Source organism: Pleuronectes platessa, chromosome 22, assembly GCF_947347685.1.
Source record: "Pleuronectes platessa chromosome 22, fPlePla1.1, whole genome shotgun sequence".
In the NCBI taxonomy this organism is placed as follows: Eukaryota; Metazoa; Chordata; class Actinopteri; order Pleuronectiformes; family Pleuronectidae; genus Pleuronectes; species Pleuronectes platessa.
This window is the reverse complement of record NC_070647.1, coordinates 12,330,217-12,354,725: the sequence shown is the minus strand read 5'-3', so window position 1 is coordinate 12,354,725 and position 24,509 is coordinate 12,330,217. Positions and strand designations below refer to the sequence as shown.

The 24,509-nt window shown below is 44.3% G+C and overlaps 1 protein-coding gene across 1 annotated transcript; it reads left to right on the top strand.

The window, feature by feature from the left end:
• The first annotated feature begins 9,342 nt into the window (after window positions 1-9,342).
• On the top strand, window positions 9,343-22,105 carry wnt5b (wingless-type MMTV integration site family, member 5b). The gene is made up of 6 exons (XM_053414746.1): window positions 9,343-9,518; window positions 10,639-10,726; window positions 10,950-11,109; window positions 15,166-15,458; window positions 21,027-21,185; window positions 21,280-22,105. The coding sequence occupies exons 1-6, from the start codon at window positions 9,343-9,345 to the stop codon at window positions 21,577-21,579; spliced, it is 1,176 nt and encodes a 391-aa protein (XP_053270721.1). The 3' UTR covers window positions 21,580-22,105.
• Window positions 22,106-24,509: the final 2,404 nt, after the last annotated feature.

Genomic DNA, 24,509 nt, shown 5'->3' with positions numbered 1-24,509 from the left:
TGTGTGTGTGTGTGTGTGTGTGTGTGTGTGTGTGTGTGTGTGATTCTGCTCATCATGTGACCCATTATGTGTGTGTCTCCTTCTGTTTGTGTGACTTTATGTGTCTGCATTTGATGATTCAGGGGAGGGCTCTTACTGGATAATTGCTCGCCTCGACAACGTGCCTCATCTGCACCCACAGCGATCGCCGGTTGCCAAGGTTACGTGGGCGTGTGTCAACACGTCCCCTCCCGAAAAGCGACACCGTCCTGAATGGATATTACCATGACTGTGTAGATTCTCCTCGTACACACACACACACACACACACACACACGCACACACACACACACAGACCAAAATATGAAAGACAAAGCAGACAATGCACCAAGTGCCCTGAGACACATCAGTGCTTTGTGTGTGTGTGATTGGTGTGTGTGTGTGTATGTGTGTGTGCCGTCACTGTATACTGTAAGTGATGAATCTTTTATGTTCCTTCAGGTGTTGTTTTGCTTCACTGGGGCTTCACCTGTGCAGCATTGAAACACTGCGTGTGTGTCTGTGTGTGTGTGTGTGTGTGTGTGTGTGTGTCTGTGTGTCAGTCCATCCTCGTGGGGACAAAAAAAGCAAGTCCCTGAATCAATCATACATTTTTTAATGTGAAGACAGGTTTTAAGGTCAGCAAATCACAAATTTCCAAACATAAATTTGCAATATTATACCAACATGGGGAACAAACAGTGAGGCGTTACTTCACAGGTGATGAGAGCAAGAGAAAAAGTTCAGTGTGTTAAAAAAGGATGGGATTGAAAAGAGAGAAAGGGGAGAGCAGATGCAAACAGAGGGAGAACACAGCGGGTCATGGCCAGGAGATGCAAGCATCCTGTTTTCTCTGCGTCTCTCTTTCTCTTTTCATGCCTCTCTCCATCTACCTCCACCTGCCTTTCTTTCTCTTTCCTCCCTCTCTTCTTCCCTGTTCTTCACTTTCTCCTCAGTCTCTCTGACAGCCCGTCTGTGCTTCCGTCTCGCCACAGTGCCTCTCAGGCTGTGTGTGTGTGTGTGTGTGTGTGTGTGTGTGTGTGTGTGTGTGTGTGCACGCACTGCTACCCTGCTCCAGTTTTTGTGCACCACACAGGCTGCCTAGGTGTGTGAGTGTGTGTGTGTGTGTGTCCTCAACAATGCTTTTTTTTTTCTGCCAGCTCTGCAGTCTGACATAGGAGATTTTTCAGCCGCGTGCTCTCTCTCCCTCAGTAGTCAGCATTTTGGCATTTCCTCAATGCACTCTGTCATCTGTTGGCATGAGGCTGGATATCGGTGTGTGTGTGTATGTGTGTGTGTTTATCTGGCTGGTTTTGTGCGGAGAGCCATGAAGGTGGAAAGCAGCACATTTTTAATCCTAGAAATTGCGATAAAGCGGGTTTTGGGGGTTTTGATGTGCAGGTACATGTGTGATTACCTGAGCTGGAAGCCAGATCCATTCACCTGTGTTCAAGGCAAATGTTAAAAAACGCCAAGTACGGTCAAGTTTGAAGGAGACAGCATCTGAGTCTTCTAGAAGATGAAGCACGAACCAAGGGCTGAACAGCATCTAGTCAAAAGTTTCCACTCTCTTATTCGGGTGCATCACCTATTTCTGATAGTCATGATTCACTCTAATCAAAGGAAAAGATTTGAATTTCAGATAGATACAGAAATGTCCTCTGTAACACCGGAGATTCAAACTTTAAACTCGAAATCTGACAACATAAGTTGAAGATAAGGGCCCTACCAACTTACTTAAAGTGAAAGTCAGAAGGCTCTGCATGTCTACCACAGCTGCCACATGTTCATTTGAAAGAGATGTGCATGTGGAGGGAAAGTCCGACCTCGTGTTCGTGGGGAAATACCAGCAACTCTTTAGAAAGTGGTTGAGCTTTTTTTTCTTCCAAAGAGTTGTTAGATTAGTAATTGTAACAAAGCTGTTTAAAGTTACGTCTCACAACAAAGGTGGTAATTTGGCGGCACTGCCTGTAAACGCTCCCACTTAATGTCAGAGAAACTGTTCGAGTCATTTCGAATAAGCATCGGGGAAACTCCCAGCACTCGACCAGTGTTAGATCAATCAGTCACGCTGCTGTCAGGCATGCACTGAACTCTGGAGAAAGATTTCCGGACATTTTCTGGAGTTCGCATTCAAATTTATTGGCGAGTAGTAGGTGGTTATACTCATCCACTCAGTGTAAACAGTTAGAAGTTTAAAGAACCATCTTTAGCTTGTAACGTTTTTATTCTTTCCCAGTCCCTGCTTCCTTCAGGAATACAATATAAGCCAGTGAAGTATATGAAGTGGATTTAACAACCTTGCTGGACCTGTTAAGAAAATGCCAAGACCTGTGTCCAAGTCCAAATACTCACAACGCTGAGACATATAAGAGGAAAATATTAACAAAACAGAGTGAAATGCAAAGTGTTTCCATAAATAGCAGCAAAGACAAAGATGAGTCATCAGTGACTGAATGTGGAGCCAAATTATTTTTACTCGTTAGCTTTACTCCCACATCAGAGAACTTTAAAATAACCACGGACATTTGAGTCCAAATTAGGTCCATCACATTTTATTGACGTCAAATTTGTACGACCTGTCATTCGTCCTACTTATATGCGACTATTAGCCGTTGCTGTAAAACACAAGGAGAGGCTGTGAACCAAATAAGGTCACATTTTCTATCTACATAACATTTGTTTGGTGTATCATCTTAAAATCCCTCAAAATGTGTGTGTGGGCGGTGATGACAAACATTGGAGAAGATAGATGAAGAAGAACTCAATGCTGATAACTATGAACAACTTGTGAATAATTCATTGTTAAGGAATCAAAATGTGGTTGAATTTATAAGACTGAATGATGGACAGGGGTGGTAGACAAAAGAGGATGGGATGAAAGGAAAGAAATTCCAGATGATGGAGACACTGTTAAGATGTAATCTGTCCTGAAAAAAAATCTAAACCAAAAGTTGGAGGGAAATAATGTGACATCATAAAAAGTGTACTGTTTTTTCTCTGTGTGTGCTCATACATCTGTGTATGCTTGCAAATCTGTTTGTGCAGGTTTGAGCGTGTTAATTTCTCCAGGGATGGGATCAGGAGACCAGTGTAGTTTGACCAGCAGAGCTCCAGGGCACCAGAGGGGGGGATCAGGGGAATAAGACCCGGCCACAGCAGCTTCTCCCTGGGCTTCCCGATCAGGGATTCAGCCTCTCCCGGGGCTTCTGTCCAGTGCCAGAGCTTTCTCAGTGGTACCATTTCCACCAAACTGATCTAGTCCAGGTTTATTTATGAGTTTAGACTCAGATTATATTTATCAGCCAGATCAGATGGAACCAGAAAGAGAAGGAGGTAACGATAGAGGGAGGATGAATTGAATTATAAACGGCTGATGAATGTGACTTTGAGACCGACAGAGATTAACAAAAAAGCAAACGCACAGGAGTGAAATTGTCAAAGGAAGGAGGAAACATGCGCGACACAACAAAACGGAGAGATGCACAGAAACAAATGGTGAGAGACGCGTGAGATGGAGGGAGGACGAGACGATGAACAAGCGAGGAGGAGAAGTATAGAGGAGATATATTTAGAGAGAGAGTTTGAGCCTCCCAGCAAGAGGCATGACTCATCTTCTGCCAGCTGACAGAAGGATGGATGGAGGGAAGGAGGGAGGGAGGGCGGAGATGGACAGAGACGGGTAGTGAGGGATGGAGGAGAGGGGAGAGCAAGCGTGACGGAGAAGGGAGACGCGGTTGGAGAAAGGGGGGATAGGAGAATGTGGGAGGAAGGGACGGAGGAGAGAAGGAAAGGAGGGATGACGGGTGAGAATCAGACTGAAAGAGGATGGAAGAGAGCGTCGAACATGCAAATACACATGTAAGGTGCAAAAACAAAGACTGAGATAAAGCACAGGGTCTCTCTCAGCTGCTGCCAAGTCCCACTGCATTTCCCCAGTGTGTGTGTGTGAGAGAGAGAGAGAGAGAGAGAGAGAGAGAGAGAGAGACAGAGAGAGTGAGAGAGACTGAAGTTGAGGTATATGGCTACAGTAAGTGGAGCAGGTATACTTTCATCCAACCGTGGGTCTGCTGCAGGTTGTATTTGTAGTTTGAGCTCTTTGGTACATGTGTCCATGTGTCTGCCACATATTCCCATGTCTGCTCTGCAGGGTTGTTTTTATATCTAATCAAACGAAAAACGACAGGAGCTTAGAAACAGTGGTAGAGATGAGCGAGGACTGAAAATGTACAAAGAATGAGTTAGAACACTAAAAAACCCTGTATGAATTAGTGAGTATATTTTCTAGGTGTGTTTGCGAATGGTACAAATTGTGGATTAGACTCTTAATGTGCCTTTAAGAGAAGACATGCATGCGTTTCGAATGATGTAACCGTCACTGCCCACATTCTTCCATTCATCGGCAAGGCTATTTAACAATACATCCAGTAGAGGGCAGAGTTCAGAGATGTCGACGGCGGAGATGGTTGTGCTAACCCCCCAATTTCTGTACCAGAAGACGGGCACAAATATGGACAAAAGGAATATTTACGTATCTAATGGTCAAAAGGGTGTTAAAGAGTAAGGTAGACAAAACAGGTGGGGGGGTTGCTTCTGTTCGATGTAGCCCCCCTGGTGCCTTTTGCCTGAGGCCCTCAAAATCCCTTGAAACACTCATGTGTCGATAAATATGCTGCTCAAGTTACTCTGCTGCTCATCAGCCTCTACTGACTTTGTATGGCCGCCAGAACAAATTCAACCTACAGACCCAAAAATTGCCTTTAAAGAGCAATTTCTGGGTCTGCACATAAGCCAATCACAGTCCAAACCGTTCTGGTTTATGGTTCTTCCATGTTGGACTCACCCGATGAATGCTGTCAGAGGAGAGGCATCCCTCTCTTTCTTCAACAATTTCCTGAAACTCCACCGCTCCTATAACTCCTCAAACCCCAAACTCTCCCACTGGACCAAAGCTCTGGTGTTGTCAAGCTCTAGTGCAATATGCTTAGGACGAAAGCGTCCCACAGGGTCCTTAGGTAAACCCCTGAGTCCCTTCAGGCTGCAGGGTCGTGCTCTGCTGCTGTGCCTGACCTTTGACCTCTTGGTGAAGCCAGCAGGAAAGAAGGAAACATGAGAGATGCAAGTAAAAGGCGCTCAGGTTTCCAGTTGTTCATCGTGCATTTTAGAGGAACATTACAACTGGTGCTGCACTGGGAAATTAATACATATTCACAGTTTGCTGGAAATGATGGGAAGCAACAAAGTACATGTACTCACGTTGTAAATTCAGGTTCAAAATTGATACACTTAGTATCAAATTCATGCTGCTTTCATAATATCTTTTTTGGCATTATCATTATTGACTCATGTATATGTTTGTTATGTTTTTAAACTTTAACTCAACATGTTCAATAAAGGGTTTTTATCCACTGTAATAAAGAGGTTTTATTTTACACTTGGTAAAAGATCTGGATATTTGCTTCACCACTGGTTGAAAGCAGCTGACCAGTGAGACACTAGAATATTTCTGCTTCTAGTTTGAATGCACTGTTGAGGACAGGCTGTCTCTTCCAGGGACGATGCTCAGGTTGAGTCTGGCCTGTACCTGGTTTGAGAAGGACGCACCTTTATGCACCACGTCCTTTGGAGAAATTAACCCTTAAACTCAGAAGCTGTTTGCACGATTCTTCTGAAATCCGCCTCAGACGGGGGTTCAAGTCTCCTACCTGAGGCTGAGATGCTGCAACTGTGATTCCCTGAGCTGCAACAAGAAAACAAATACCCTCATCAAATGTGTCACATGGATCCTCTTTTCTCTCGCTCTGCCCTGACTCCCTCCATATACACTCCAAGGATTATATTTAACTAGAGGGTGATCAATTTTCAAGTGACAGTCATTTCTAAAAATTGGCAATTAGCAATTTTGGCATCGGCGGCTTCCAGGGGCTCGGCTCAGACATCAGCCGAGCGCAGCTGCTTTCCCTGCAGGAGGAAGCGGCCTGGCTCTCTCGCTGCAGCCTGGCACTGACGGCAATAAAAAACGAGCGAGTGGGGCTGCATGCCGACTCTTTCAGGCATTGCTCCCTGTTGCATGACTATTGCTCATATCCTCCAGGGATAAGTCCCCCATCTCTCTCTCTCGCTCTCCGTCTGCCTCCCTCACTGTGTATCCATTACTTGGACACTCCCTCTCTCTTCCACCCTCCCTGTTTCCCCTCCTTCCTCTTTCATTCCTTCTTTATCTCACTTGGTCCAAAGTTTTGTCTCAGTGCTATCAACCCTCACTGCCTCTCCTTTGGCTGCGTGTGTGTAGCGAGGCTGAACTGCTCCTCCTTGTGTTTCAACGAGCACATCGCAAGTTCACTACTGCTGCGACTATACGTCAAATATCAGTGTGGCTGCTTCAGTTCATTATTTCTGATGCTGTCCCAGAATCAGCTGTTGGCCTCCTTAGTTCCCAAATAAGGAGACTATCACTGTTTTAATTATCAAAGAACACAGAAACATTTATTTTTTTCAAATGTCTCTACCTAAATACATCCTGTTTTGAAATGTAAAACTTTTCTCCAAACCCTTTTACAAGCTCGAGAGACACGATATCTTGAAATACAGACCCTAGAATTTCTGCAGTTCCCTCCTATCAAAGCAGTAGATGGCGCTGTGATGTCAGTGAAAGGCTGATCATTAATAACTGGGCGGCTGCTGATTGGTCTGTCATCAATAATCCTGAGTCATTGTTTTGTCGCAGTCTTCCATTCTCCTGAGTCTCGGGGAGAGAAACAAACACAACTATGAGTCGACAAAAATAACAATGACTTGAAACTAAAAACAAATTTGTAAACTTTTGTCTTGATCACTTCTAAATGTACTGCTTCACCATTATTTGCATTAGTCTGCAGGAGTGTATCATAGAATAGAATAGAATTATTAAAGACAACAGTTACATACTGAAATATAAAGTAGTACAAATACAGTTTATTACAGTATATCGTATATGGTACCGTGCAGTATATAAGATGTTATACATGATACTGTCATATGTCACAAAACAGTACCTCTATCTAATGTAAATAAATTCCATTACTCCAGATTCTTATATAATATAGACACTGATATAGCAGCTGATACAGAGAAATGTGTGTTTTGGGCCAAGTGGTGGCGCTGTTGTCTCAGTAACCTGAAGCGTACAAACGGAAACCAGAAGCAAGGTGCCTCTTGTATATGGAGATGGAAACGTCTGAATACAGACAATATTTAAATACAGACTCTTTCAGTCCAACCTGTTTTTATGTTGTTTCGCAATATAAACACGTTTCTGTTTCCTAAAACATGTTTACTCACCCGACCAACCTGACTCTGACACACACACAGAATATCAAGCAGCAGTCAGATGTATATTGAAGGCAGCCAGTTAGATCACTTCACTGTGTGTGTGTGTGTGTGTGTGTGTGTGTGTGTGTGTGTGTGTGTGTGTGTGTGTGTGTGTGTGTGTGTGTGTGTGTGTGTGTGTGTGTGTGTGTGTGTGTGTGTGTGTGTGTGTGTGTGTGTGTGTCACAGGGAACGTCGGGGGCTCCCGGGAGATGAAAGGTGTGTGGCCCCTGCTTAACATTGCTGCGAATCTATTGTCATGCAGAGACGAATGACATCCGACTCTGATCCAACAGAAACCCTAGAATGACATGTCGAAGAATTTATAACACAAAAGATATCACATATTTTAGCAATATAGATGAAAAGGTGAATATATGGAATTAAGTTTAGATTAAAATAAACGTAGTGGTCTTTGTTGGTGTGAAGGTTTGTGTTTAAACTGATCTGTTAGTCTAATAATAATAAAATAGATCCCCAAGGGGTTTAGAACGCGTAAAACTGAGGAATCTGTTTCCAAATACTGTCTTGATACCTTCAGAGTTATTCTTTTCTTTCGTCTTGATTCACTTTTTATATATTATAAAGTCTTAAAACCCTCAGGGTGCAGATTCTTTAAATCTCAGGGCCCCGGTGTAACCTGCCTGTCGCCTGTGGACGCACTGATTCTTTAGAAAAGCGGTGAGTCGGATCAGAAGAGGCAGCTCCACCGCAGCTCCACCGCGCACACACCCTGTGCGTCTTTGACCGGGTCACGAATTGAGGGGAGCTCGCTCCCAAACGCCTTTTCTCTACTTTCCCGGACTTTGCAGGACTCCCGGCCGTCTTTGTGATTGTGTGTGTCCGTGCGTAAACGTGTGTGGAGGCGGTATGTCGCCTTTTATTTTCGCACACCAAAGAAGAAGGGATTAGGCGATTTTGAAGCGCTCACCTTTTATCCAAACAAATTATCCACTTCAGCTAATAAAAGGAATTTCTCCCTCTCTGGCCTATACAGTAAACAGCTTTCTGCTTTCCCTTATTTTACTAACTTTATTTGGATTAACGTAAAAATGTGACGCACACATATCACTTTTAAGCTTTAGTAAATGACCAAAACTGTGAGTCCATGGATGAACAATGCATGGATCAGTGATTGATCGTCCTTAAAACCTAGTAATAGATTAATGATTTCCTGCCATTGGGTTTCAGTTTGGCCCTTTCCAAACCTTGTGAACTCAAGGTCTCCAGTAACGCAGGTGCTTCCAGACTGAAAACACCCATTTGTTGATCTGCTGCTCTGCGCGCAGGCGTGCGCGATGTATGGCCGTAAAAGGGGGGTGGAGGAAGGGAGAGATGGAGTGGTCTGGTCTGAGGTGAAGTGGGGGTGAGAAGAGGAGGAGTGTATAGTCGGGGGAGAGAGAGAGAAATAGAGAGGGAGATGTGGAGTGGCCTGTTAGGGCACAGGAAGGGAAAGGAACAGTCGGTTTTCTGCTCAATTAGCGTTTTGCTCTCCTTGTTAATCTTTGCTCAAGACAACAACCCTACGAACTGAAGCTATGTTTTGTTTCACCATGTTTTATTTCCTTTTTTAGAGCCAGAGGATAAGGGAGATAACGTCTGTCTCATTGCGTAAAATCCCACTGATGCCAAACCATTTAACGCACATCTTAGCGGCGTTTTAAGTAAAGAGGACTCTGGTTTTATTTGCAAGTATAGCGCTGAAGAGCTTCTAGAAACATGCTGCTGTAATTTCAGATCAATTTTGGATTCATCCACAGACTTTTTCAACATTTTCTGAGAGGAATTTTCTTTTTAACATAGAGACAGAAGAGAGGAAAGGGTAAAAGGCCATTGGAGACTAAAAAACTTGGACACAAAATCAGGACACACGTGAGTCTGCCTCACGCATCGCCAGCTTTCAGGGTTTTCTGCGTCCAGGCCCAGAGACCAGAGACCCGGCAGGGCTGTGCAGGGACGCCTCCCTCACTCTGTGCCCATGTCTCAACAGCGGAGCGTATCCCCAAACACCGGCTGTGAGGCGGTGACGCAGCGGACCATGGACAACAGGCCTGTCCGGAGAAGGAGAACCGGTGCTGTCCGACATCTGCTGCTGGCAGCCGCCTTCCTCGCCTGCAGCTCCCAACTGCTGGTGGTGGATGCCAACTCGTGGTGGTGAGTAACTCATTGATCACTGTTTTGTTTTTTTCTTTTAAGATTTTACCAAACTTTGGATGAATTGACCTCCATTTGGTGGTTAGAATAAGTTATATTTATTGTTTTTGGTTGAAGATTTGATGGTATAATATCGTCCTCACCCTTAAATTTGCGTTTGAAATGTGCGTAATTTGGCTTTTACGCACGGGAGGTTCCGATTCTCCTCTTATCATCCTCATTTCTTGCGTCTAGACTCTTGATAAAGATGACAGCTGGCACATTTTGATCCGAGGCTTCGCACTGTTTTGCCTCATGTTTGCGTGCGTGTGTGTTTTAGGGGGGGGGGGGTAGCTTTGCGTCGTGCCGCGATGTTCCATTCGTGTGGTGGAGCACTAACAATGAATGGAACAAATGTGAAGGCTCTGTCACAATATTTACCCTGGCTGAGGCCCAAATGGCGCTGTAAGGTGGCCTGCTGCTTCTGCGCCTTCGAGTCAATTAACAACACACTTGTTCTTGACGTTCAAACATGCATCTGTGGCGATGCAGTGGACGATGTGTGCAGGTTTGTGAAAGCTCACCTGTAACTTTAATCAGTGCATGGTTTGAGTCCTTAAAACAACATGGGAAAGGAGAGGGTCAAATCTCCAAATGCAAATTGAGGACGATGCTCCCATTCCTCGAATTGTTTCATAGATGTGAATTACATTTGTTGAAATTGACAACAAACAGATATAGTCATTCGAATTGGATTTAACTTTGCTCAGAAAGTCTTTATAAGACACCAGAAAGAGTTAACTGTCATTTTCTGTGTTTTGGGACAGTTTTACTCTGTTTTCTGAGACCAACACGATTAACATGTTTAATTACAGCACTCTGTTTGTTGTAAAGGAAAAAGAAACAGACCACGAAGATAGCGTCTGCAGAGATGTTCACCACAGGAGTCTATTTATCTACATTTTATAGGCCGCTTGCACTAATAAAACCTGCCTCTGAACTTTGTCCTCTGCAGCACCGACCTGCTCTCACAGAGAGAGTCGTACATCACAGAGGCTCAGTCTCAGCCACTTTATCTGTGAGTTTAATAGATTCGGTTTATTAGTTTGAAATGAGGATTAACATGGTCTCTGTCTCTCAGGTCACTGGCTCTGACCCCGATCCAGCGGCCGGAGATGTACATCATCGGAGCGCAGCCTCTCTGCAGTCAGCTGTCTGGACTCTCTCAGGTAAGATCCCGAGGAAATGCATTTTCAAATATTACAAACACCACCCTTACCACTCTCATGATGTCAACAAGGGCTGCTTGAGTCTCTTGAGCACCTTATGTTCCTACCAGCTCCTCTTCTGTACTCAGAGGGAGTATTTCCCTGCAGAGACGACTAAAGTAACAAACCATTAACGGACTAATCTCGGCTAATCTCTCCTCTTCTGCTGCTGTGTGGTCCGCAGGGCCAGAGGAAGCTCTGCCAGCTGTACCAGGACCACATGATCCACATCGGGGACGGAGCCAAGACTGGAATCAAGGAGTGCCAGTACCAGTTCAGACAGAGGAGGTGGAACTGCAGCACCGTGGACAACACATCTGTGTTCGGACGGGTCATGCAGATCGGTGAGTTGACGGATGAAAACAGAGGAATCAGGAACAGCACGGACTGTTTGTGTTTGAGATTTAAGAAGCAGCTGTATCTGTTCCCTTTAGTTCCATGCGACTGTGTCAGATTTGAAATCAAGTCAGATGTTTCTATATAGCATAACACAAACATCAGGAGTGGAGTCAAAGTTCTTTTACAGACTTTGGAAAGGAAAAACCATAAAATAAAAAAAAGTGCTAAAGGAAGATGCAATAAAAGACACATGAGATAAAGGTTAATCAGATAAGAAAGAGAGACATAGGCAGAATCAGAAGACAGAATCAGATATGTCAATATTTTTAAAACATCAAACGAGAAATGACCAGATGAAACCCCTGAAGCCCGAAGACAGCATCCAGACATCAACTATACAGTAACTCAGGTGATGGTTCTAATAATGCACCGACTAATTTAGTCTTATTTTGAAAGGGATGTTATGGTGATTATCAGTGTGGAAAAACACGCCCATGGTGTTTGGACAGGTCGTGCAGATCATGATAGAGGAGGATGTTTGAGTTGAGTCACATAACAGACTGAGAAAATACAACACATTTTTGTTTAGCCTGAAGCTGAAGGTGTGGAGGTTTGGTGGAGACAGATGTGATCCTGTGGAGATACGTTAGATTCAGATTAAATGAACAGACAGTTGTTGGTTTGGCTGCTGACATAAAGTGGCACGTCAGGTAAATACTGTTGATTCAGGCAGTGTCCCACTTATACTCATGAGGTGGGGATGTAGCCCCATGGAAAAACACTAGAGTGTGTCAGGTAGTGTGAATGTGAAAGTAAACAGCCATTGAGATATTTGTTCCCAAACAACTTGATCATGTTTTATCAAATTTTGGCTCTTCACCTGTCGCCTGTCATCATAATATTCAGGCTCTATGTTTCCCGGTGTATATTACTTGTTAAAGAGTTTGCAGTGAAGCGTAAGGGTTTTGTTTTTTTCGGTCTTTCTCTTCTGTTGACCCTGTTGATTTTCTCCTAAACTAATCATATCTAGAGGTGACTTGAATTGAACTTGACCATTATTAGTCCTATTATTTGTAATATTTAATATTTGGAAACCATAGACAAACACTGATCTTTCTTTCTCTCATCCTTTCTTTTTTTTGTCGGCCATTTTTCTCGTATGGAAGACAAATGTCTGGAGACGGTTGGAATTCAATTTTAGTCATATTTTTATAATAGTCTTCACATTTCATTTTCTATATCAATGAGAGAAGTGTTTTCTTCTTTTTTCTTTCTTTCTTCATCTTATGAGTCCACTTATTTGTAATATGAATAACCTTTCACGTTATGATACATAAATAAAAGTGGGATTTCTTGGCGCCCACAGTTCACTTGTCGTTGGCACTTTACGCGCAGGCGCACTGAGTCCATTCACTCAGGCTTATCTAACCGGGGACATGAGTCGCTGCTGGAAAAAGACCTAACGCGTAAAACCCACATCATTACCCAGATATAAAACGCTTCGTGTGTCTCCAGCCACTTTTAATACATATCTCGGTGTCGCTCAGACCCTGGATCAGCAGCTTGAGCGTCTAATTCCCAGCAGGCGATGTGGGAAAGCTCTCATCAACAAGTAAGTGTGAGTTCCGCTGCGGGGCAGTCAGTCCGCCAGCGGAGGTGTTTGCGCCTCTCTCCTCTGTCTGCGCTCCTCTGTGCGCCTCTCTCTCTATTGACAGTCGCTCTTATGCGGAGGTGTGAGTCGCTCCATTGTCCTGCGGCTCCTCTTTTGAAATGCGCCGATGAGCTGACACCGAGCCGGCACATCCGGACCTGCTATTTGAAGTGGAGGCTCCTCCAGTCCCATAAACCGCTGCGCCTGCGTCTCATTATGATCCTGCTGCGTGTTTAACATGCGCCCTCGCCCTGGCTGTGTGATACTGCTGCGGAAAACCTGAATGAGCAGCCAACACGACTCACATCTGCATGCATACCTGTCTGTCCGTCTGTCTGTCTGCGGCCGGCTGTGGATTCTGTGGTATTCTATAGAGCCACACCGCAAAGCACTTTTATGATAGAAAATACTCAAGTTTCTTTATATAACAGCCCAATATCTTTAACACGATAGATGGATGGATTATGGATGGGTCAGGCACATTACACAATTAGCAATATGTATACACATACATATAAATATGTGTGTGTTTTCTGTGCGGCATGTGTATTTATAAAGCAAATTTTAAGGCTCTATAACATCTAAATCTTCCCCAAAAAATGTTTTAAAGCCTGAGAGTCACTGTTTAATATCTCAGACAGTAGTTTCATTTGAAATGATAGGGATGTCAGAGTGAACCTGAAAAAATCCCATAAAGAAAACTGTCAAAGTCAGTCCAGAGTTTCAGACCTTTGTGTGGAACAGGTCGACATTGTGTTGGATTCTCAATCACCGTGAGATCAGATTTTTAATATAAGTTAAAGATAGAAAAATGATGATCACGTTAAAAGTCAGATACTGGAATCACCGCTCATAAAGTGTCACTGTGGTGTAAATTCAGCCTCAGCCCTGTGGTAATGTGGGATTCTCAGCTGTTTCACATGTAAATCGTGGAGTTTCACAACACTTTTCGTGGTCTTTGTCCTCTTTCTTACTTCCCTGTGTGTTGAAACGGTTTGTGTATTAATGTGGAGAATAGGACATGCAGGTTGTGTTGTGTATTCCCCAGTGTAAGATGGCGTTAGTCCCCCAAGTCAATAGAATTGGTTAATATGGGTTAGTGTGTTGCAACAGGGAGGGCAAAGCTGACAATTGCCTGGGGCCCCTATCTGAGAAACGGGCCCCTGAGAACGGATGAATACGTTAGTCCTCAGCAAAGACAATTTTGTGAGAACCTACATGGGACTGGAATGACAACACGGTCAGAAGCCCTCTAAAAAGGCCCCTTGCCACTAACTTCCTGCAGTTTGGTTGAAGACATTTCAATGTGTGTGCACTTGAACTTTAGTATTATTTATTATTATTATTGCTATCATTTGAAGATTGATCCCTTTGGCCTGGGGCCCACAAAGTCCCCTGAAACCCCCATGATCCAAGCATCTGCACAGAGTAAGAGATTAAGGATTGATCGCTGAAGTATTGTTACATTTTTTTTGCATTTATTTATCTTTAAAATGTCTGGATTTTGTCAAACTCTATAACTTAGCATTATGAGCTGATGGCAGGTTGAATAGCATTTAATTTAGTTGCAGATATATTAGATATAGCTCTGATAAATGTATATCTCTTTAATAATAATAAACTTAATTTATATATCACCTTTGGTAGCTCAACGTACTCTAAAACTATTTAAGATGTACAATGAACATACAATCACAGGTTTTTCTAAGCTTTCAATAACAGGGAGAGGATTTGATGAAACATGACATTTAGCAGCATCACTCTGCCAACAGTTTGTAGAGGGAGTGTTTGTGAGGCAGTAAGTTGTGCAGATCAAAACAGAGGAACAGGAATGTTGTGGCAGAACTTTTCTAACATACTTCCTCTTGTCTTTGAGAATAACAAATTGAATTTCAACTTTATTAGTGGAGGGAAAAACAGAAGCATCTCAAAGCTTGATACCAGTACAGATGAAGAAGTACATACAGGTTTATTTGGTAATCTGAAGGAACTGGTCCTAAAGTATAAGAGGGGACGAGGCAGGACAGTGACACAGAAATGACAAAAAGTCCCAAATGAGTGAGATGAAGCTGATCTGTTTCCCTCACGTGTGTCATGGACGACTGAGCTGGTATTTGAAGCTGCTGGGTTTAAACAGGTTCTGAGTTAGAGCCTAAAACCACAGCTATTGTCTATTGTTGGGTCGACAGGGGTGTGGGGCTGTTTGCTGTGTGTGTTGGGGAGGGGGCGAGTTAACCTGAGCAGCTACCCATGTTTCCAGTCAGGGGATTGCACACACACACACACGCACACACACACAAACACACACACACTGAGCAAAGCACTGATTACATTAAAATGGCAGCCATTATGACCAAATTAATCTTATTGTGTGTCAATTCTCACGTCAGTAAATTGTTTCTTCTTTCAGGCTCCAGGGAAACGGCCTTCACTTACGCCATAAGCGCGGCGGGCGTGGTCAACGCCATCAGCCGGGCGTGCCGCGAGGGCGAGCTCTCCACCTGCGGCTGCAGCCGGGCCGCACGACCCCGTGACCTCCCGCGCGACTGGCTGTGGGGCGGCTGCGGCGACAATGTTCACTACGGCTACCGGTTCGCACGCGAGTTCGTGGACGCCAGGGAGAGGGAGAAGAATTACCCCCGCGGGTCGGCCGAGCACGCCCGCACAATGATGAACGTGCAGAACAACGAAGCAGGGAGACAGGTACGGACACACACACCTGTTCTTCTATTTTGTCTCTGGGAAAAAAAAAGGGGGGGATGAAGTTCAGAGTTCTGGAAGTGAGTGTGTACCCATGACTCTTAACCCTGTGTGTGTAAGTGTGTTTGTGTGTGAGTGTGAGTGTGTGTCTGTCTGTAAGGAATGTGTGTGTGAGTCAAGGTGGCCCCCAACTGCCTGACCTGCCAGTATGTTTGTGGGTGTGTGTAGGTTATTTATTGGGAGGGTCCAAATGGTATAACTGCTAACGCCCTTGGAGTCTGGATAGGTCGCTAGGTCAACACACATTCCATCGGAGTAACACACACACACACACACACACACACACACACACACAAATATATCCTCCTACACGAATGCAGCAGCATAATCGACAACCGAATAGTTGCACAAATGATATTTTAATGAAGCTTAAGCAATTAATTGTGCAAGAAAACAACAAATTACTACTCATGTTTTGTCAAACAAGTACGTTTTTTGTCCCATGCCGGCTGCCATCCCGAGACATTCAGAGACTCTCAACTTGACGTAGGAGCGTGTTTGGAAATTTTCTCAGGTGGAGAAATGCACTAAAAGAAACCTTTCACCTTTGACTGGGATGTAAACACACATGCACAAGTGTGGGGACACACACACACACGCACACACACACACATTTCCCTTGTAAAAGGTCCATTTGGGCATTCAGGTACAGAGTGGATCTTAAAGATGTGTTTATCTTCACTTTTATCTTCAGAGAAGCTTTGTTTAAGCTGTTTACAAGAAAGAGACGTTCAGCGTCTGTCTTTGTGTGTGTGTGTGTGTGTTTCCATGAGTGTGTGTATATGTGTGTTTAACTGCGCGCACAGCTCAGCTCCATTTAATTTGTGTGAGAGACTGTGTGTCTGGTTTTTGTGCGTGCGTGCATGTGTGTGTGTCAGAGGTCGAAGGTGAGGGTCTGGAGAGGTTGTGTTTCTGCTGAGGGTCCCACTGGGGCTATAGTGGAGTGTATGAGGGAAAGATCTACTGCTACGACCTTATATTCACACACACACACACACACACACACACACACACACACACACACACACGTAGTTCTGTAACACACTTCCTTTTGAATGACTTTTCCTCCCTCTTTCCAGTTTTGATTCTTCGCTTTCATTGTTGTCTGTCCACTGGATTGGAAGAGAGGAGAAGACAGGGATGAAAAGGGAAGACAAGTTTCTTCTCTCCTCCCTCCCTCCATCCCTTCTTCCTCTCTTTTTTCTTTCGGGACACGCCGGTTTGTCTTAAGCGGGATTTGTCTCACTTGGTTGAACAAGGCAAACCACCGGGCTTTTGTAGAGGTGACAGGGGCGTGCCGCTGTGTATGTGTGTGTTCTTCAGTGTGTGTGTGTATGTGTGTGTGTGTGTGTGTGTGTGTGTGTGTGAGTGTGTGTGTGTGTACAAGCGTCTGGAGACCGAGACACAGGGTGAGGAATGGGACTCCGTCACACTCCCCCGACTCTCAAAGCAAAGACCCACACACACATGCACACACTCACCCAGGTCCACTGTCTCCGTTCCACACAAATCAAATGAGGCAGTGCTCGTCACATAGACACCAAAACAACTGGACGCACATTCCCGGTCTGAAGACAATAACAGGGCACGTTGTTGATCTAGACACAGAGAGAGAACTTTCAGATGTATCTGTCAACCTGTTGAGGACACAAGCTCAACAGATCTGATTTGGGAAATAGAAGAGAAATGTCCGCTGCACCCACAAGCTTTATTCACCTTTGTCAGAGGTAAAACAAGGATCCTCTGGGAGCATCAACTGGTGTGTGGACGTTTTTGATCTGTGTGATTTTGTGTACTTTCTAAATAAGATCATTCAAGGACCTCATCTCTGAATCCTGGTCCACGGAGCAATGTGCAGACACACAAAAGTATTTTTTTAATTAAAAACAAGATCTTTCCAAAGATACTAAAAGTGCCTCAGTTTGAATAGATGAATGAAACACACTCATTCTTTCTATTTGATGTAAAAGTAATGCTTTGAAACGTTGGCAGAAGCAGATACTGATTAAACAAGGGCATATGCCAAATGTTAGATGGTATTTTAAAGTTTAACATAGATTTTTCAGTTTCAAAAGTCGGCATATAAGTGTCCCCACATTGCACAATCGCAGTCATAACTATCTGGCTGCATCTAGATGAGACGTGTTGACCTTTGCAGATATGGACAGATGATGAAATCTAGAGCCTGACGCTCATCTGTGCACTGGACTTTAAGCTGCTCCGTCCAACAGACACTGCAGTCTCTCGTCTCCTCTGTTCTGTGCTCCTCATTTACTGCTTCTCCTGTCACAAAGGCCGAGCTGTTTTCTCTATGTCTGCCCCGTTATAGCACCGACTCAACCTAGAACTGACTCCCCCCACACACACACACACACACCCCGCTCCTAACCCCTAACCCTGCCTGAGCAGAACCTATTGTGCTTGACACAGAGACCGTGTCTCCACTACGCATGACTGAACGCGTGTGGGAGTGTGTGTGTGTGTGTGTGTGTTCATAAGGTCCTGTGTCATTGCGCCCAGCAGGCGTGACCCACTGAATAGCTCAGTATGATGCTGGACACACACATGCACAGTTTGACAGTATGAGGTTATTTGATGCTTACAATGTGTAGTAATGACAAATCTTTCTATAGCTCTGTTCATACATATAATGAGGCTCGAAGTTATTGAATGTAAATGAAAAAAAATGACATCGATTCTAGTGGTAAAAAATGCATCAGATCAGTAGATCCGGTGGGAAATTGGGTTCGGACGTTTTGTGGAGTTTGCCTTTCACATGTGAAGAGCGCAGCAGGAGAGTGTTCGGGCCGGGCGTGTTCACGACAAAAGTGAAATGTGCAGGACATCCAGGCGAGGGATGGCGCCTGTACAGAGCGGCAGGAGGCAGCACACGACTTATCAATTCAGCTGCAGAAATCACGTGTTGTTGTTCAAAGCCCATGGACACTGGCATCGTCTCCTATCTGCAAAAACTCTAGGTTCACATCTCCGTCAGTGAACTGAGGTTTGCTAGCCGAATTCTCACGTGGGCTCAATCTGACATTTTCTGGACATCTTACCAGGAGGCTGGCAGGAACAGTTCAAGAAACTGTCCTGAGCAACTGACTCTGACATTGGCAGACTCACATACAGCCCCTCCAGAAAACATCAGGAACATGTCCAGAGTCCAGCACCTGTCTGAAAGCATCTTAAGTTAGTTCCTTTTATCAGCTGAAGTTCAAAAATTTGATTTGGTTCCCTAATATCCTTAGAAATGTCTTGATTATTGCATCTTATCTTATTTCTAAGATGAAATCTGAAATACGAGGATTTCCCCCCTGAAGATAAATGCAAATAACCTTTAAAGAATGAATCCTAGAGTCTAGAAAGTTGGCGTGGTAAAATTTAAATGTAGCTTTTCCTCTTCCACAATCGACAACATGTCATTGTCCCCTCTCCTTCTCAGCGGCTTGTTTGTCGGGGTCATCGGGGTCGAACGGCAGGATTGGAGGGTGCCGAGTGCTATGCCTGCTGGGTAGTAAAGTAGAGGGGAGCAGGGGTGGGAGGTGGGGGTCAGATGCGGGGGTGAGGGGCACAGAGGTGAGAAGGTAATTGAGATCAGGCAACGCGAGGAGACACAGGGATGGGTCTGTGTGAGGAGCCGGAAATAATAGAATCGGAGTCAAAGGATCTGTTCTCAAGTAAAATAACGTAATCCATGATTAGCGACACACTACTTGTGTATAAAGGATGTGTGAGTGTGTGTGTGTTGGGGAGGGGTGTGTGTGTGTGTGTGTGTGTGTGTGTTTGTGTGTGTGGGTTATGTGACTTGTTTACTGAATGCTGTTAAAGCGACCTGGTAAAACTGCAGGGGTGAAGGGCTCCCCGTAAAGTTCACTGCTGCCAGCATCATAAATCTCCTGTTTCCTGTTCTGGCTTTTATTTATTTATTTACTCACACACTCAAATATATATTGATTAAAAAAGTTTCGTAAAGTTGACACTGAGCCGGAGCATTTTGTTTTTAAGTTAACTTTTGAAATAAAGTTCACTCAGAGCTGCTGACTTTACAGCTCAGATAATAACACGTCACACTGTAACTGTTTATACATGTAGTCTCTAAAATGACTGCTTTCTATATAGGAGCCGTGTGGGAAAGTCAATTCACAATAGAGCCTCATTTCCTATGGTTTCCACTGGACCGTCTATTCCGAGTCAGATGTTTGTTTTAGTTTGGTGGAGCAGAATTGACAGCGTCAAAAAAAAGATCTTTTCTTTGTTTTTCTTTGCTTTGCATTTTCCCCCTTTGTTTATGCGTTTCTCGGCACATTCTAACAGTGAGGCGGGTTCTGCTCCGCCACACGGCGCTGACAGAAACCCAGAGACAGGCGTGTTTCCAGGTTCACAGCTGCGTAAAGATTATTTGGATGAGGGAACGTCCCCCCTGTTAAGTGCAGTGGCGCATGAACAAGTGCTCAGCTGGCACATGTGGATCTACTGTTACATTTAGTCATGTGGCAGAAGTGACTTAGAGGAGAGGGATAACAGGCTCAAGTGGAGGAGGAGAACTCAGAGTAAATCCCAAATCTGTTTAATAAGACAAAGTCAAATCACATCAGGTGTAGAAGGGCAGAGTTTGTGAGATTGTCTTCTGCAACACTTCACCTCAATATGTTAGTATTCTTTATATGTTGTATAGTTTTGATCTTACATTATTACATCTTGCTTAGTGGGTTGCATTTGGATCTATTTATCTAACTATCTATCTATCTATATATCTATTTATCTATTTATCTAACTATCTATCTATCTATCTATCTATCTATCTATCTATCTATCTATCTATCTATCTATCTATCTATCTATCTATCTCTCTATCTCTCTATCTATCTATCTATCCATCCATCGTGATTGGGTCCAATATGTGTATGTACTATGGTTAGAAACTGTGAATCATCTGGATTTCCCTGATGTTTTTTCCTTGGTTCAGTTTGCTGAGGTCATGTTTTCTGCAACCTCTGTAGATGAGAGGTTGTACTGACACACCTTCACCACTAGATGACAGCAGCGTAGCAGGAAACAGTTGTGCAGGCCTCAGTGGATAATGGCAAATCCAGATCCTGTGTAGTTCTGATGAGCCACTACGTTAACTTGTTATGTGAGAAGTAAAACACGCAAACATCAAATTCCCAATATTACACTCTTCTACATCGATTTGATTTTCAAGGAAGGCTGCAAAAAAGTATCCTGTTACATTAAAGTGAGTTGGAAGTGGACTTTTGATAATTCTTTTGATATGATTATGTCATGGAAAACATTTCTTACGGAATAAAATCTCAAGAACCCCTTATAAAATACATGATAGTACATAGTTACCATCAGCGGAAAACCACAGATACTGGATGGATGGAAGATATACAGAGGAGTTTTCCTTTCTGTTGACCTTGTTTGGATAAGATATTGATTAATGAGGCGTGAAGAAACAAACTGTGGGTGACAACATCTCTCTCTCTCTGTCTCTCGCTCCATCAGGCCGTGTATAATCTCGCCAACGTGGCCTGTAAGTGTCACGGAGTCTCGGGCTCCTGCAGCCTGAAGACCTGTTGGCTCCAGCTGGCCGACTTCAGACGCGTCGGGGAGTTTCTGAAGGAGAAGTACGACAGTGCCGCCGCCATGCGCACCGGACGCAAGGTAATGAAGTCACAGCTGATGCACCTCTCCCTCCAGGGTGACCCCGAAAAATCTGGAAATCTCACAAATCCATCTTTTTCCATATCTCATCCAGGGAAAGCTGGAGCAGGTGGACAAGCGCTTCAACACCCCGACCCCGGAGGACCTGGTCTACATCGACCCCAGCCCGGACTACTGCCTCCGCAACGAGACCACGGGCTCCCTGGGCACGCTGGGCCGCCTCTGCAACAAGACCTCCGAGGGCATGGACGGCTGCGAGCTGATGTGCTGCGGCCGGGGCTACGACCAGTTCAAGACCTACAAGCACGAGCGCTGCCACTGCAAGTTCCACTGGTGCTGCTACGTCAAGTGCAAGCGCTGCACGACGCTCGTGGACCAGTTTGTGTGTAAATAGCGCACATGACAGACAGCGGGGGGAAGGACGGAAGAGGGTGGAAAAGGAGGAGAGGAGGGGGGGGTGGTGGGATGATGGAATGTGACGGATCCAGGAGGGTGATTTTTTTCAGGGTTTTGTTTCGGATGAGTCGAGACGATAAGTTCCATTATCTGACAAAGCTGCTCTTATCTTTTTATTTCCTTCTCGCCCTCCGATGAGAAAACACTTTTTCACATGCAGTTGCAGAAGCTGCTGCGTGGCCATGTTTGTGTGTGTGTGTGTGTGTGTGTGTGTCTGTGTGTGTATGGGGTTGTGTGAACCGCCGAATGAGAGATGGATGGCAGAGGATGAACTGGACGTCTTCCACGCTTTTTCACGACGGCTCTCTGAGATTCTGGTTTTCCCATCACTCCTGTCATCACCACATCCCGATCACAGCCCTGAAGGATGGAGGGAAGGGAAGGGAGGACAAAGAAAAAGGAAATGACTAGCAAATGGGCTGATGGACTTGCAGGTGAAGGTGGAACAACTGGACCCCCCCCCCCCCCAAAGAAAAGAAGGGACACATATAACTAGTCGTTGAGGAAATGATAAATAAATATATGATTTAATAATAAATAAAAATACATATCTGTTTGTTATTTAAAAAAGACTTGCGAGCCCGAGACACCGTTTGGAGTCACAAAACTCACTTCACGTGTTTGGGAATTGAACCCTGTTAGTGCCGTGTGTGTGCTTCTACCACCATTGACCTTTGACCCCGCCAGAGAAAAAGCCTCACACAAACGTGACGTGCGTTGTGCTGAGGTTGACAGACTCACCTGTTCGGGAATGCGGAAAAATCCAGAGTGCGTCGGACAGAAGGGAGAAAACAAGAGGAGTCGCTTATTGGGCGGCTGGGTGGGGGGGGGGGGGGGGGGGGGGGGGGACAAACGTGAAATGGCGGGAATAATGAGGAGAGGTAAAGGACAAATGAATTTAAAAGAAGGACAAGAAGGCAGCTGATCTCCACCTCAAACTGGACCAGTCTCCATCTGTCGGCTCCTCCTCACCAGAGAGCAGCTTCCCGACCGGTTAGCCGGCGCAGGTTAACGAGGGCCGCCGCCATCTTTGCACGGCGGGCCGCTTTTAACAAGCAGCTCACACACACGCCGCCAAGTCCGGCAGCTCCGTGACCTTCGACTGACAGCGAGGCGAGCGCAGACCTCCATTAGTGAGATTAATGTGCTGTATCGGCCTTAATGTTCCGCACTGAGAGGCCGCGGGGTGCGCCTCTTCATCTCACACCGTTATGCAACTTATTAAGTCAACAAGAAGCCCTGTGGTGTCGATTTGGCTGCTCTGCCGCCAGTTAAAGCCTTTTTTTATAACGGCCTTGTCGTAACCTGACAGAATATTATAGGTTTATGAGACAATACACTCGATGGACAGAACACAAACGAGGACAGAAGAGGACTGACGAAAAACTGATCGTGTGAGCGCGTGGAGACACAGAAAGGACTGCAACTGATTACTTTTTAAAGAATAGTAGATGAGAAAAGAAAGTATATTTTATTATTGTTTTTCATTCTCTGTTTTCTATGTTTTATATGTGAGTATTACGGTGTATTCTTTTGATAAACTAGTCTTCGACAATGAGGCTTTTGTTCCGTTTGTGAGTCCGCTGCAGTTTCTTTCTTTCCGAGAGGTTTTGACCGCGGGCGCAATTTCACCGTGTTCCCAAACAACACGACAGCAACAGATGAGTCTTTGTCATCGATGGGGTGTTTTGGAAAATGAGGCAAAATAGGAACAGGAAGTACAGACTTACAGTAATGTGATAAACAAAGCAGGGCAAAGATTAGTGACGGAGAAGTTACTGAAAATCTGAAATCACAAGAGATGTTAGAGTGGGTGAAAAATATGAAAAAACATGAAGAAAGAAATGGGTTATGACCTTGCACTCTGAATGTGACTAATTATAGTAATGAATCAGTAATTAAAGTGACTTTCACCTCTGCCCAGGAGGTTGTTCTCTTCTGCCTTTGTTTTTGTCTGGATCTAGTGAATTTAAATTTGGTTTTCATAAGCCAAGGCAATTTTATTTTTAAAGCACCTTTTGTACTCAGAGTTAGATTCAAGGTTCTGTACAGGGAGAACCAAAACATAGAGACTAAATGAAAGAAGTCAATACAAAAATCAAATTTGAGGTTAAATACAAGATTAATGAGAAGCTAAACTTGAACGAGGACATCCAGAGGGGGACAGAGAGACAGCTCACCTTCAAAGTAAAAGTTCAGGAGACTGGAGGTTTGATTTGATTAATGACTCATGAGTGACCCTTACTCCTTGTGCTAGTTGATGGGAACAATGTCATCTATTTGATCACCTCATTAAACTACAAGGTTTTGCATGAATTTTCAGAATTATATTAAATGAAATGTGTCCCACACTGTGATTCTTGTAAGGCGTCAGAAGCCAAGGTTGGAAACTACTGGGTTAATCTCCAACAATAGTTTTTTTAAGCATGTTAAATCATCCAGTATCTTAAATCCCAAAATATAATAAGTAACTTTTAAGTAAGGCTGTCAAATATATGTAGCAAAGTAGAAAATACAATGTTTTTTTCTGAAATGTGTATCAAAAGCAGCACACAGACACACACATACACACAATAATTTGTGCATCTTCTTGTTGTGCTTAGTTTCTCATGAGAATGAGCAGGCGGTCATTTGGACAGCATCTCGCTGTCTCGTCCTACCTCCCTGGGGGGGTCGGGATCCCCAGTTTGGGAACCCCTGCTCTAGAGAAACAGATTGCCTTCAGGTTTACACTGGGAGTTAGTTGGTGCCCATCTAGGTAACACAAGCCAGGCCCCTTTATTGTTCTACCTTCAAGCTGTATGTGGTGCTTTATTGAAAGTACATGTAAGTCTGTGATTACTGCTACATAGCATGAAAAGCCAAATG